Below are 16,118 nucleotides of genomic sequence, written 5' to 3'. Positions count from 1 at the left end.
GTCACTTTTGGGCTTGTCTGGCATGATAAACGAGCCAAAACCAGCAAACAATCTAAGACTGTTTTTTTGTTTGTTTTTTTTGGTTGTATTAAACATAGTAGCTGTGTTTAGAAGCATATGATAAAGTTGCACAATATAACCTACTAGTCTGTTGTCTGTTTGCTGGTTTTAGATGGGTTTTGCACTGGGTGAGCAGTAGGGTAAAGTTGAGCTAAATCACACATAAGCTCTGTTATATATGAGACAAGCTCAGGTCTGTCTCTCTGAAGTATGTCTATTTGTATATAACAACAGTGCGCGAGGATGTGAGCGTTTTCCCCAATCACCTTTCCCAACAGCAAACTTTACGCCATACGAGAAGCCCATTTAAATGCTACGGATCAATGAATGAAAGTTTGAGCTGTGGCTGTGTAAGAGCGCCTGCTGTGATGTGATTGGGCTGAGCGGCGAGCTCGTGATGCTCGGGCACATATAAAGCGCGACCTGCGCTCCTGTCATGCACGCGGCTGGAAGAAGAAACTGCTGAAGAGATCAGCCGGACAGACAGACGGAGCCTTCATGATACTGCCCACATCACACGCATTTCCTCAACCGCACACCGCGCAACACCTAAAGGAAACCCTCTTTTATTGCCCTTCATAGAAGCCCCCAGTGTCATTTAATTGAGAGATGCCGCCAAGGACCGGACTTTTGCTGCTCGCCGTGCTCATCGCCTCCGCGTATGAACTGGATCTGAACGAATCCTACTCGCCCAGGAGAGCACGCTTCACCCACAACAGCCCCTGTAAGTAGGAAGCGTTCGGGAATAATGAGCCGGTTGTGTGCTGATGCGCGTGCATTGGGCTTTTGCTTGGTGTATAGGGTAGTCAGATCATATGAGAGCTGTCATCTCCTCTTTGATGAGCTCTCATCCAATGCATCTATTGACCTGCTCTGTGACAGATGTATTAGCTATATCATGTTCATCATCCTCTGACCTGCATACGAGGACTCATCATATCTCATGATGAGCTGCTTTTGATGCATTGAGCGCGATGAATGAATGTGAATGATGATGATGATGATGATTCCGCCGTCGCTTTCAGCCTCAAAAGCAGGAGTTTCTACATTGGGGGGGGAATGCTACTGCAAAAAAAAAAAAAAAAAAAAACCTGTTAATTGCTTACCTTACCACATAAGGCTAGCTTTTAAAGACAACAGCTTTTACTGTAAAAAATAAAAGTAAAATCTATGAATTAGGCTACCCTATAATTTAACAAGGCAATACATACACTTTTAAAATCATGTATCTTTTAATTTAAAAGTATGAATTGCATTATTATAGGCTATGTAGAGGAAAAATGTGTTCAGTTTGGCAATACAATAAACACACACCTTATTATTTACAGAAAAAAAGTACTATATTATAGGCTATGTAGACTTTAATGGCACAATGTATGAATCTCCTAATGAAGATTAATGGCCATATTCACTGCATGCAATCCATCACATTTGTTTAGATTTTCCTAATCTGGATTGGTCGGACATGTCAAGAGTGCTGGTATTTTATATAACAGAACTGGTGCACTTCAGTTTGCTGAGGGTTCCAACATGCATTTGGCATGTAAAAACATAACTGGCCAAATTCTGTGTGAAATGTTAATATTTACTTCTTATTTATAGAAGCATAATTGCATCCTCATAATCATCCAATGTACTGAATATCAGTATGGCTTTGTCATGCTGATATTCACTATTACAGCATTATTGCTTGTGTGATAATTGCATTATTTCGTGTGTTACTCTGATAGTGTTTTGCATTTGTGTGGGTGACACTGGTTCTGTCTTAATGTTATTATTAGCCACAGTTCTTCCGTTTTTATGATCTTAAAGTCATCGTGTAATCTTCCATTATGGTATTAGCACAGTTTACAGTAGCAAATATTTTAATAGCTTAACGTCGGTATTGACATTATATCATTTAATGGTAGGCTATATCATCACTGTATTGTTTTACACTAAGTTCTGGCTACCAGGTTACTGTAAAACAAAATGTTTTTTTGGCATCAAATTGGACAGGTAGATTTATCAAATGTTCCAAAAAGGGGGTTTTCACAGGATTGAAGAACCATTTTTTTGGTTCCCCAAAGAACCTTTCAGTGAACAGTTCTTAAAAAAAACATGTTTTAGTGTGAAGAACATTTTAAGGTTGCACTTTATTTTACAGTACGTGCACTTATGTGTACTTACCTGACAAAATACTGGGTAATATAAGGTAAGTACATGGGTTAAGGTTAGGTTTAGGGGTAGGTTCAGGGTTAGTACCTATTACCCAGTTGTTGTGATTACTATAGTAAGTGCATAATATGTACATGGGGAACAGGACTGGACTTAATAATCTAAAGAACCTTTTGTGGAATGGAAAGGTTCCATGGAACGATCAATCCCAATAAAGAACCTTTATTTTTATTTTAAATGTAGAAAATTCAAAATCTCAATATGGACAAAACCAAACCAGAGTGAAATCTCAAAGGGTGATACAATTAAACCCTCTTATAAAGGACAATTTAAAAAAAATAAAAAAGAACATTTTCACAAACATTACATATACACTTAATCTCTACTGTGCTTTCTAAATAGATATACATCATTGTTCCATTACTAATTTTCTGTGAAAGGCTGATTCACTGTATAAAAGGCTTTCCCCGGTGAGGTCATTTTATCCATGTTCCAGCTCTCATCAAATACACCTGAACCAGCTTACCAAGCTCTTCTGGTTTATTTGAAAATGACAGGTGTTTAGAACACCCCACAGCAGGTGTAAAGATTATGCAGGTAGAGAACTGGAGGGTGTGCGGTTCGCTTACACTAGTAGAATGCTTTAAAGGACATTGTGTACACCTGAAAGGGCCCAACACTATTACAGATGACTACATGTTCTGACTTACTGCTCATTATATTGAAACTGAAGATCTGGTGTCAGTGTTACAAAGGGTTCTTGCTTTGTCAGTAATTAATATGCTGCAGAGAAAAGCTTGTCCAAGTGTCAAATAGTGGATCTGTGTGTGGTGTGGGACGCTCAGTTCCGTTCTGTCTCTGGTCAGGACGTGAAAACCTTTGTCAAACTCCACTTGGTATTTGCATAACTTCCTGTTGTACTTAGTTGCCAGGGAGACATGTACTGACTCAGTGCTTTTGAGACAAAGCGACACTGGTGCACCAATAATTCCAAAAGAGCAAAATGAACAGTATATACTTTACAAAACATAATACGTAGGGCATATTCCAAAAAAAGATTATTGCTAAAAAAAATTCATTTTTTATTCCACTTCATTTATATGCAAAATATTTAGAGATCTGTTTTATAGTTCATTTTTTTACAACTGCAATTTATCTCCTGTTAACTTAAAGTGAAAATCAAGTTTTCAGTGTTGTTTATATGTCTGTGTAATGTTTTTAATGTGCTTTAAGACAAACCATGTGCAAATTCATAAGTCAACACCATTGCTGAGTATTTTCTCCTTAAAACTGCAGTGAACCAAAGACAGTCTCAAAAACACGCTTTGAAATCGCTGGTGTTTCTGATGTCACAAACTGCCTTGTAACCAATCAGATCAACGTGTGATCGTCAACGAGTGGATCTCTGAGCTGAGTGAGTGAGTGGAGGCGGGGCTCATTTGCATATTCATAGAACCGCGTATACTAAATGAGGCAAGCGTGTAGAGTTACATTCAAGAAAGTACTTTTCCTTTTTCAAGGAAAAAAAAACGTTTAAATATGTCATTTTGGTGATCAAAGATGATGGTGCGTTCCAGGCAACCTGTAACCCGTGTTTTTCCAACCTTATACCCCTGAAAGTGCACTGGAACGGCAGTCAAACCCGTGACTTCCCACCCGTGAACTCGTACTAGATCGATGTACTCCCAGTTACGAGCTCTGACGTCACATAGCCCGCGAAACCATACAAAACAACAATGGCAGCCCTTACGGATGCAGTGTTTCTGCAGGCAGTACAGGGTGAGAATACACTTTAGGACAATATAACGTTGCAGTCAAATTAATAATAATATAATAATAATAAATAAACAAGGAGTAAGCACCTTTGGCGACAGAAATTATTACAAATGCGCATAAGCCCCGTAAGGTCCGCCATGCTGGTTTGTTTACATCTAGCTACCACAATTCCTTGCGCTCAGGTAGTTTGGCGTGACTGGCCTGGAACGCTGCAAAGTCGTGAGTCGTGGTTTGAAGTCGTGATTTACGTGCTCAAAAACCTGCCTGGAACGCAGCATGAGTTTTGAGGGATAAAATTGTCGTCTACAGGGGGACTTTAAATTTTTTAAGTTAAGAAATTTAAAATTTAAGTAAGATGAACTGGCAGATTTTTATTTTGTACTTACACATTTAACTTAAAATTATTATGTAATCTCAACTTAAATATTTTTAGTAGTGGAAACTTGGCCCGCTTTAACTGGCAAATTCAGTAATTGCTAACTTGCTAATTGGTAACAATGCTTTGATATAATTAGCATAGCATAGCAATTGCTGAATAAGTATGACAAGATAAAACATTTAATGTACATCTGTTCTCAATCCAAGCTCATACTCCACTCGTCACCATGATGGTAACCCTTTCAAAAATCCCGACAGAAACTCGTCTAAATTAGCATAGCAAAACATTAAACACTACTAAATCTCCCACTTAACATTAATATTGCACAAAAACATTATATAACACTTACTTTTAGCATTTACTCTTCCTCTCAAGTGGCATGGCAAAGCATGCTGGGAAATAGAAATCCCAGCCCAGTTTCAGTTGAATTTAAGTTTGTCTAAATTAAAAGAATCAAGTTCATAAAACAAAGAAGCAAATTTACAGTAAGTTTACAGTACATTCGTAAACTAATGAACTCTACTTGAAATATTAAAACAATTGCAATGCCGTCCCCAAATCTGCGAGGTACAGCTGAGTCATGCATTTGAGTCTGGTGTGGAACACTGACAATCAGGGCCACAAGTTCAAGTCAGGGTCACGCACTGTGCAAGTTGAAATCTGAACAGGTAGCTATGCAAGTGTAGAAAATGAATTATTCATTCCAACAATTCATCCTATTAGTCTGTGTGTGTGATATCACCTGTCAAGAACAGTACATAGGGGCTCTGATAACGTACCCAGTTGAGGTTTTACAGCACTTGATGATACATGACTGAGTAAGAGAGAAAGCAAACACAAGACTGCGCATTGTCTATTGATGTGTTTTCTTGGATCTCAGATGAGTCCTGACCTGTCAGGGCCCATCACAGTACCCTCAAAATGATCAGAGTGAGCAGGCCAAGCTGTATTCAAGTTTCATTAGTCACAATATGTCTAATCATCATGCCTGTTTTCCCACTGCAATACAATAAGTGCTCTATGAAAGCATCAAATGCAATATCAAACCCATATTTTACACCTCTTCTCAGCCATGTGCAGTTTAAGTGAAGGGACATCCCCTTAACGTTGTGGCCCAATTCATCCGTAACCGTACTTTCCCCTGTAAGGTTACTGATGACGTCTAGAGGGGTGTCTGATGATACAAAACAGGCCCTCTTATAATCTAATAACAGTAGCAAAATCAGAGTAATTTAACTTTGTTTTTTGACGGTCCCCGTATTTTCCCTCGGAGATGCAATGCAATTTGGCTTTATCATGCATTTGAATTAAAAATACCTTATTAAAGAGGGTACTTATTGCAGAAATATTATACTTTAAAATAATATAACTGAATGTAATGATTTGGACACTTAAATGTATGTTATTTGCAAATGTATATTAAATGCAATTAGTTGAACTTAAGTGTTTTTTTGTTTTTGTTTTATCCACTTAAGTATAGGACTTAGCTTTATACTTATTTATATCGTCTTTGGAATATGGTTTTGACAGTATAAGTGTACTGTTGAATGTATTGTCAAGCATTTATAGTACAGTATATTAAAATATATTTTTCTATTGAAACCTGTATGTCATGTATTTGAATTAGGGCTGCACGATTAATCGCAATTAACATGAAATCACGCTTAAACTGATTTGGTTTGTTGTGATTATGAAATCGCAAAGGCTGTGATTATTTTTTTATTTGCAGCTTGTCAGTGACGGACGGCTCTGTGATCAGTAGTAAACCATCTGAAAGCATTGCGAGTTTAAGTCGCTTATAACATGCATTTGAAAAAGCAACACACGCCAAACATCTTTCCAAACATGAAAAGCATTTATGAACCTCCTGTCCAACAAAGGACAACAAATAAAGATAAAAAATTCAAAGAGATTCAATCTTCTTTTTATTCAGCTACAGCGATAGTATGGCCCTGTCCCAAATGGCACACTTCATGTGCACTTTCAGTCTTGTGGACTTACAATGGCTGCCGCGTGCGCGTGTCCGTTAAGTCCGTGAGACCGCAGTGTGTCCCATTTGTCATCAGGGTGCTTGCGAGTGCCCCCATGTGGTCGATTTGCGCCCTTGATGCGCACTTTTGCCGAGTCCGCGCTGATGCGGGCTCCGCAGCAGACTTCTTCCCGACAGTCAAAGCGGCATTACGTCACGAAAGTGCGGACTCAGAGCAAGACCGCGAGTGCTTAGGGTTCCATTTGGGACAGGGCCTATGATCATAGATATCCATATGCCTATGATGCCCATAGGGATTTCCTGGAATTACTTGCATTGTCTACTTCTGTGGTGGGCATATTTGGAGTTTCTGCTTGAGAGCGCCCTCTGGCTTTCAGATGGAGCAGCATTTACTACTGAGCACAGAGCTGTACTTCACTGACAAGCTGTGCATAAAATAATCGCAGCCTTTGCCAAATCGCGTGTGGTTTTATTTCGATTAATCGCGCAGCCTTAATTTGAATACATTTTTAATTACACCTTTGTAATAATGAAGTTGCAATTGAGTACATTTAAAATATAATAACTTTAAATCGAATACTGAATAACACACAACAGTTAAAATTATAATCAAGTGATTTGCACGTGCTTTAGTATGTTAGTCAACAAAATAAGTGTACTTCTTTAAAAGCACAACAAATGAGTTTTAAAACATAATGATTTAAATTGTTCTTTAAGGTAAAACTTGTTTTGACATGATTACAAAGTGTACTTTTTAAAAGTGTACTTAAGTGTGTTAAACAGTCGTGAAAGTTTACTCTGTAACTCTTATATTAGTGCCATTTTATTTCAGTAATATAATATCTGGTCAGTTGCTATTTGCACTAAGTGAAAATAGCCACTAGATTCTATTTACACTAAGTGAAAATAGCAATAGATTCTACTTTCACTATGTAAAAAAAGCAGCATTTTCTTTGCAATAAGTGTAAATAGTAGTTAGATGCTATTTATACTTATAAATAGTGGCAGACACTATTTGCACCTCAGTGTTGTTGTACATTAAATGGTATGCAATAATAACATAGAGTGTAAATTAGTATATTTATTAAAATGATTAAATGAGGATTTAGACCGTACCATAGTACTGAGACAGCTCTCATTACAGTTACGAATGATTTGCTCTTATCATCCGAATGTGGTTGTATCTCTCTATTAGTGTTATTCGATCTTAGTGCTGCATTTGACACTATCGACCACAACATTCTTTTGAATAGACTCGAAAATTATGTTGGTAGTACTGGAATAGCATTGGCATGGTTCAAATCATACTTATTTGACTGTTATCAGTTTATAATAGTAAACGAAGAGATGTCATATCGATCACAAGATCAGTATGGAGTACCACAAGGCTCAGTACTAGGACCGTTGCTTTTCACCCTGTACATGCTTACCCTTGGGAGATATCATTAGGAAGCATGGCATTAGTTTTCACTGTTATGCTAATGATACTTAGCTGTATATTTCTTTGCGCCCTGACGAAACTTACCAATTCACAAAATTAACGGAATGCATAGCTGATATAAAAAACTGGATGACCAGTAATTTCCTACTACTTAATTCTGAAAAAAACAGAGATACTTATTATTGGACCAAAAAAACTCTGCACGTCATACCTAGAATACTGTCTAACACTTGATGGCTCCTCTGTCAAGTCTTCGTCGTCGGTTAGGACAAATCTTCGGTCAAATCTTTCATTTGAAAACCACGTTTCTAGCATCTGTAAATCCGCATTCATTCATCTTTAGAAATATATCTAAATTATGACATATGCTCTCAATGACAAATGTGGAACAGTTAGTTCATGCGTTCATGACCTCAAGACTAGATTATTGTAATGCTCTAATGGGTGGTTGCCCTGCACACTTAATAAACAAACTACAGTTAGTCCAAAACGCAGCAGCTCGATTTCTTACCAGAACCAGGAAGTATGACCGTATTAGCCCGGTTCTGCATTGGCTCCCTATTAAACATCATATACATTTTAAAATATTGCTGATTACTTACAAAGCACTAAATGGTTTAGCTCCCCAGTACTAAACTCCCCAGATAAAATATTAGGCTGCATAAATTAGGTCAGCCGGAACCGGGAACACTTCTCATATCACCTGATGTACTCGGAGTCGTTACATCATAAGAAGAATGGCGTCTACACTAATATTAGTCTCTGTTTATCCCGAGATTTAACGCAGTCTGCCGGATCCAGGCCGTATCCAGATTTGATGAAGGACCTGCGCCTAAACACGACAATGCAGCCTTGAAGTGTCAACTAGACTCTCCCCTGTGAAGGCCTCCTTTCCTTTACTTCCCCAGATAAAACGTTATCAAAATGATTCCAGTTTGTATGGATGACAAATGACAAAAGATTATGTATTATGCTGGCCAGACAGGTAGACAGGGAATCTGGCCAGACAGGTAATTTGGCAATGTCAATTTGTAAAGAAAGACTACGCGCACATATATATTCAAACGCGCATACCTATAGACTAAAAACATAATGCATGTGCACGCCGTCACAGTTTTCACAGATTCACGTTTTTGAAGTTTACACAGAGATGATAATGTTTTTAAATTTTTTTGAACTGTTTTACACGGTGTCGTGTAAGCGGCCCCTAAGTTAATAACTAATGATCTTTGCAATGGAAGTGAATCAATCAAAACTAACTTTAGCTGGACAATAACTTTATTCTAGAGCTGCTGTAAAGCCAAAACAATCTCTGTTGCATTAATTTCCTATTATCACTGTAAAGCTGCTTTGAAACAATCTATATTGTTAGAAGAGCTATATAAATGAAGGTGACTTGACTTGGCTAGTGTAGACACTCTGTATTAATCTACAAGTACAGTTAGTACAGTAAGTAAAAATAGGCTACTTTTAAGATTTTAAGTGAACTATGAGTGCACTTCTTTTTCACATGGGTAACTAGTCTAAGAGCACCCCAAAGGCTAAGACATGGGTCAGCAAGACACCTCAGGTTAGATCACATGAGTTTGTGCACAGCACCGCACAATTTTGCAGAAAGACTTTTAGTCATGTATTCACAAGGACAACTGTTCCATTGATAAGAGAGGCCAGTCATGAAAACATTTCATCGTCACTTGACCTGACACCAACAACAAATGTAGGAAAGTAATACAGCTGTATTTGATATTAAAACGAAGATGTTTATCATTTTTGTGACTCTGTCATAGCTCAGGAGACTAAATAGAGTTCTCAGTTGTGTTCGTTGAAGTGTCATCTTTGTCTTGGATGCTTCTCCTTAAATTCCCTTGGATGATTAAACCCTTAAATTGACATAATAGTGGCACTTTACTGTTTACAAATTGATCCCATTTACTTTCATTGTAATTATCTCAATGTAACCCTGATTTTAGTTTTCGTGGTAATCAACATTGTCACAAGTGCTGTCAATTGAGTTTTGCTCACATTGAACCCGGAATATTCTATTAATGTGCAGATTGAGCAAATGGCCTTAACAGAATGTACTTCTGAGATCTTGCCCTAACCTGCTCCTCTGGACAATAGACATATTCACTGCATGACATTTGGGGGGTTTCTGGTTATTTCAGAAGTCTGCCTTTTGCCAGGAGCATTGACACAGCAACACACAGCCTATTTTTTCTTCAGATACAAAAGTGAGTGTGTAGCAACACCAGTCTCTCTGACACACACACACACACACACACACACCCTTGAGGTTCTTTCTCTGCGTGGCATGGGATCCCGACCCCGCAGGCTACGAATTTGTGCGGCAAAATGTTTATAGTCTTTGGCGCGGAACTGTTGGAGGTGGTGGTTTTGGGCCTTTTACTCACCCCGCTGAACATTATTGTCTTGTCACATGTAAGGGTAATGGAAACAATGGGTCTTGTGCCAAAAGAGACAGTCAGCAGAACCTAATATAGAGTAGCACACATGCCCTACACCCCTCTCTCTCACTCCCTGACGACGGGGGCAAACACAGGGCACAGAACGCCCAGACTACTACAAGAACCCCTCAAGGCCTGCTGTGGGTATTCTTCATTCATTGGGTCACAGTTCCAAGAACAGAAAAATGGCTGAAATACCCATAAAATTTATGGCAGAGAGTGGAGTGGAGTAATGACGCCAATGCTTGGCTCAGTTATTATACATTTCAGGTTGTCAAGTGGCTAGTCAAGCTTGTTGTTATTTGTCCTTTTAAGACGAAATTTGGCTTTATATCAGAACTGAATGGAAACTCACACCATGTCACACATAAAACCCTAGTACTCATGGCGCGTTCCCGTTTGTACAACTGTTCCCTCAGACTGAATGGTATTTAAACATCCCGTGGGCTGGAAGGTGATAATGAGAACGTGTCCCCTTAAAAATGATCCCATGTTCACTTGTAAGCAAGGTGAGGAATTAATTATCTTGCCTAAATGGTTTTACAAGTTCATCGGTACTACACACAATGTGTTTCTACTTAAATAATTTCCCATGAGAATATGTTCCAGCATTAACTGCCCCATACTTCCACACTGGAAGTCCAAACAGTCTCCAAAGACTGCTCCCTCAACAACCCTAAATGGCTTTTCTCCAGGTATCTGTTCTTTGAGAGTGTACAAGCTGAACTATCCATGTAATAGAAGGAAGTTAGTTTATTTCATTGACTGCAAAGAGAATTACTCATGGATGGATGGATACATGGATGGATGGATGGATGGATACATGGATGGATGGATGGATAGATACATGGATGGATGGATGGATGGATACATGGATGGATACATGGTTGGATACATGGTTGGATACATGGATGGAGTACATATGTGTATTTCCAATTATTTCTGGTTTGGACTTGCCAAATATTTTTGCAGTCATTTATGATTTGATCCACTGACAATACAATAAGGATAAATGTGGTCAAGAATGCTTTTAGGTTCTTGTAATGTAACAGTGGTTTTCTTTTTGCAGCGGATGTGACACGCTGCCTGAACAGTGCACTCCAGGTGGGCTGCGGTGCCTTCGCCTGTCTTGAAAACTCAACGTGTGACACAGATGGCATGCATGACATCTGCAAGTCCTTTCTCTACAGTGCTGCTAAATTCGACACTCAGGTATGTGTTTGTATACAATTCATGGCAAAGTACAATAGCAATATATCAGTTCATCGATGGAAACACAATATCCTATTGATGTCAAAGACGCCTATTCAGCAGACAGGAAGAACCTAAGAAGCACTAGGATTGTCAAATCCTGTCAAATGAATGCTGCTGAATCCCACAGAGATGGGACTGTACTCTGAAAGGCCTGATGGGAGCTATTCTTTTCAAAAGTTCTTATTACAGGGTGATTTATAACGGCATTCTTAATTGATTAGTCTTATATAGAATATGCCACACTAAATGTTGCCTTAGTTTGTCACCCCCCTCAAGCACCTCAAGTTCTTATTACCAAATTACTTTATGAACTGATTCCTCAGAAAGAACTGGTTCAAAAGAATGACTTGTTTGAGAATCGTTTCTGCTTGTTACTGTCCAAGGTTCCACTTAATTAAAACTAAAACCTCTCCAGTTTCGTGAGATGGGTTGAAGTCACCGTTCAAGCCTGTGCTTGACATGTGGTTTCCTGTTCATTTTGCAGGGAAAGGCTTTTGTGAAAGAAAGCTTGAAGTGCATCGCCAATGGCATCACTTCCAAGATCTTTCTAACAGTCAGACGGTGTTCCACCTTCCAGAGGATGATATCGGAGGTTCAAGAGGAGTGTTACAGCAAGTTGGACATTTGTAAAGTGGCCAAATCAAACCCAGAAGCCATTGCGGAGGTGGCTCAGCTACCCAGCCACTTTCCCAACAGGTAAGACTCTTGAACAGAATGAAAAGATTCCATCTTATGGTATATACAAAAACACAGAAGGGGTTTCAGGATTGTTGACCTTACCATTATGCTAAATTTGGGAGTTAAAGCATCAGTTAGGTGGATTCCCTTGTGCAAAAGTACTTTTATTTGTAATGAATGTGCACTTGTACTGTACTTCTAAACTTAAAAGTATATTTAAAAAAAAACACTGTACTTGCAGATAATGTAATATTAATCAAATTAAAGGCCACTTAAGTGAACTTAAAGAGAGTACACTTGCATGTTTCTTAACACACTTAAGTACAATGAGAATGCTCAAGGTTACTTGTTTTTCACGAGGATTATTGACCAAGGCCTAACTGAGTTGCTTGTGTACGATTTAGCAGTGGTGAACAGATAAGGGATAAGGGTGTAAATCTGTCGTTCTGTCACGATACAATTCTCTTAGCCGCTATACGATTACGATTTGCTTAGATTCAGGGGTATATTGATCGATATCACAATATTATGTGCCTATTTTACACAACCAGTCAGATTAACTTATATATGCATGCAACCAAATGATATAACATGAACATTTAACTGGAATTTGCTAATTCAAAATACTATATATATATTGCAAACTCTGCAAGTGTCCAATGAGGTAGATAGTAAATGCCTTCATCGTTATCTGTCATGAGCTTGCTAGAAAAATTGACTGATTTTGTGGCAGCAACCAAAAAAAAAAAAAAAAAAAAAAAAAAGTGTGTCATTTGAAAATGATTTTAGCACATTCTTTCGTTTCAGATTCCCTGCGTTATGCAGCTTTCTAATGTAGCTTAACCATCAAATTTGTTGACGCACCCGGCTCAGTGTGAGTTTTCTCTGTCTCGCCGCAGGTTTTATGGGAAACTACTGCAGAGTCTGATGGAGTGTGACGATGAGACAGTGGACCTGGTGAGGGCAAATCTGTTGACCCGATTAGGGCCCGAGATCACCATGCTCTTCCAGCTACTGCAGAACAAGCCGTGTCCGTCTGCTGCAGTTCCTACTGGAATGGAGACTCGTGGTGGGTGGCGGTGGTCTGTCAGTCCCCATGAATACAAGCACCAGCCAAATCTACGCAACAGAGATGCCTCCAATCTCTTTGGCAAGAAACGCAACATTGGTGACAGCTCTTAACTTCAGACCAATTTGCCAGTCCAAACTTAGCCATCGAGCACACATACACAAACGCAAAGTGAAAAAACACACACACACACACACACACACACACACAAAAAAAAAAAAAAGGTTTATTTTCAAAGGCTATACAGGGACACATTCCTTCTCAACTGGAAAAAGGCATGCACCAGTGCGAAAACATCTCGAATGTCAAATTCTATGTTTATCATTTCATTTTCGATGAAAAGCGTTTTACGCATTATTTCGAGGGGAACTCGGCCTGGTTTACAGACCGATCCGTGTGTCGTCGTGAAATCTAGCGGGAGTCATCCTGGCCATAATGTAGAGAGCTCTTAGATAGACTTATTTCCACGAAAATATCTCTAGAAACGAAAGAAAAAAAGATAAATAGCCATTTGTATATGAAATATATCTTACAGAGATTACAGCAACGAAAATGTATCTGTATATAAACTGAATCTAGCGTTGATGTGAAATAGTTGGCATGTGTTATAGAAATAAGAGTGTACTATTTATTTATTAACAGATATTTTACTACTACTTCAGCTGTTAATCTCAAATTGCCACTAGCCTTTTTGTGAAACTCTCCCATTTGGTGAGAGCTATCTTTAAAGATCTATGTGCAGGAATTCATTAAAATACCAAAAAACTGAAGTTCACTTCAAACGCCGTAAATCATACGCATCGAATACAGCAACAGTAGATGTCAGCGATCCACACTGGACGACAAGTCATTTTTTATAAAATGAGTTAGACATGCACAGGAAGGGAGAGGTAACCTCTCTTCACATTCCTTCGGCTTCGTTTCTTTAGCTTTTTTCCCCACATTTTCTTGACTCTTAGATCGTCTCTCTACTTATGATCTGTTCAAGTAGTACAAATAAACTCTGAGAGGAAATTCAGTTCGAAGCCCTGTTAGCGCTACGTCTAAACACATATTTTGGCCAACTTATTGGACAGATGAACAAATTACTCCCTGGTGAATATGACATGCAGAAGTGAGTTCAAGCGCGCTGTTCCCAGCAATTGCTGAGACGACAAACTAAACAAAAAGAAAAAAAATCCAAAAAAAAGAAAAAAACTTTCTAAATGTCTATTTAAAAACGTATTAATTGACTTATTAATATTTATTTTCTTACTATATTATTTAAATGTTTATTTTATTACGTTTCTGTGGGCAATATTAGTTCATTCAGCAAGCATCGGTTTACAGATATTGTGCTTTTTAATTGCTTAGGCGTCCGTTTTTGGGAGCTGTTTTAAATTTATTTAATCAATCACTTTATTTAGTCATTCTGAGTTGACTGTACAAGACCCATGTAATGACTCTGTGCTGGTCATGGGGGAACACGCTGGTCATATGAGTCAGGCGAATGTTATATGGGACCACTATAATACAAACTTTGTCAAAAGTTTATTGAGCATTGCCACATGCTGTGTATAGTTTCAGGGTTAATCAGCTATATAGAGTATATCGTTAGCTTTAACGGAGTAACTGACATCCAGTATTTCATAGCGCTGGAGGGCGATGCGGTTCAGCCATCGTACGTTAATTTGGGGCAAAGTGTTTTCCCGAGCCATTCTCGACACTATGCAATATACGACGTTTCGGAAAGGCCTATTTCTCCCAGGGTGAATGGGGAAGATCTCTTTTGTAAGTGCTTCTTGGGGAAGTTCAGATTTGCAAGGAGTGGAGGGCAGCGTTTGGCTTGGGAATGACTGAGGAGCGAGGGCCAAATCCAATCAAACTACCGCAAAACCACTTTTCGACTAGTCCCGTCCAAAAAAAAATTCCTTAGCAAAGAAGCCATTTCACCACTGAGCGTTTTAACCGTTAAAATGACCAATCTGCATCCCTTAATTCTTTTGAAAAACACAGCCTGGCCATTAAACGGCTTGTTTTATGGTGAACTAACGCTGGCGCCATATTGGTACTGTGGTGATAATACAGCAGTTTGATTGAATTGGACCCAAAGAGTAATGAGAGAGAAGAACCGGAGGGGCAGAATGACTGTTTTTTTCTTAAACCAAATGATCTGCAAACCTAAAAGTAATTCACCAAACTATGCAATAATCGCTAGAAAGGTTTCAAACTAAAATCCATGCTATCGAGCCCCAAGCGGAAAAGGGGCCCTTTAAGTTTTGAGACTTAAACAGTAGCTTTGTTTTTCTTCTTCACCCATATGAAATCAGACCCCCAGTCCCCCACCCCCTTTTTTTTTCTGATTTCTTTATTTGACTTCCCCGTTTCTGGCCAAAATGGTTAAGTGTGTGTGTGTGTGTGCGCGTGTGTGTGCGTGTAGTTATAATAATATATGCACTTTCTGTTTCATAGGACCACTATTAAAGGGCATTGAAGCATAATCAGATTCTGCTCAAACACACCAGAATAGCTGCTGTATTCTTGTTGAACAGGCAGGGATGTAGTGGCATATAAGTGAGGATTTCTTTCTTTGGGGAAATATGGTATGATAGTATCGCAATCTATTAAACACCATACCTGTACCAAGCAAAGCTGCTAAACTGATTTCCAACCCCACTGTGTTAATGTTAAAGCTGTTTTTCCATTTAAAACCCCATCGACTCATGGTGAGCATGACCAGTGACTCAATTATGCATTACCATTTTCAACCGCAGTTCTGGTATCTCAGCAACAAGGTGTCCATACCATCTCCAGAGAAACAGCAGCGAGTGCAGACGTTCGCCTCAAGCCAGCTCAGAGACATCTGATTT

General features: G+C 38.8%; 1 protein-coding gene across 1 annotated transcript; it reads left to right on the top strand.

Moving 5' to 3' along the window:
• The first annotated feature begins 498 nt into the window (after positions 1-498).
• Positions 499-14,429, top strand: stc1 (stanniocalcin 1). Its single transcript, XM_084389861.1, has 4 exons — positions 499-784; positions 11,338-11,480; positions 12,007-12,218; positions 13,100-14,429. The coding sequence occupies exons 1-4, from the start codon at positions 670-672 to the stop codon at positions 13,380-13,382; spliced, it is 753 nt and encodes a 250-aa protein (XP_084245987.1). The 5' UTR covers positions 499-669; the 3' UTR covers positions 13,383-14,429.
• The last annotated feature ends 1,689 nt before the right edge of the window (positions 14,430-16,118 follow it).

Source organism: Rutilus rutilus (assembly GCF_951802725.1).
Source record: "Rutilus rutilus genome assembly, chromosome: 19".
NCBI classification, from domain to species: Eukaryota; Metazoa; Chordata; class Actinopteri; order Cypriniformes; family Leuciscidae; genus Rutilus; species Rutilus rutilus.
The sequence above is the reverse complement of the archived record's forward strand: the minus strand, read 5'-3'. Positions and strand labels throughout refer to the sequence as shown.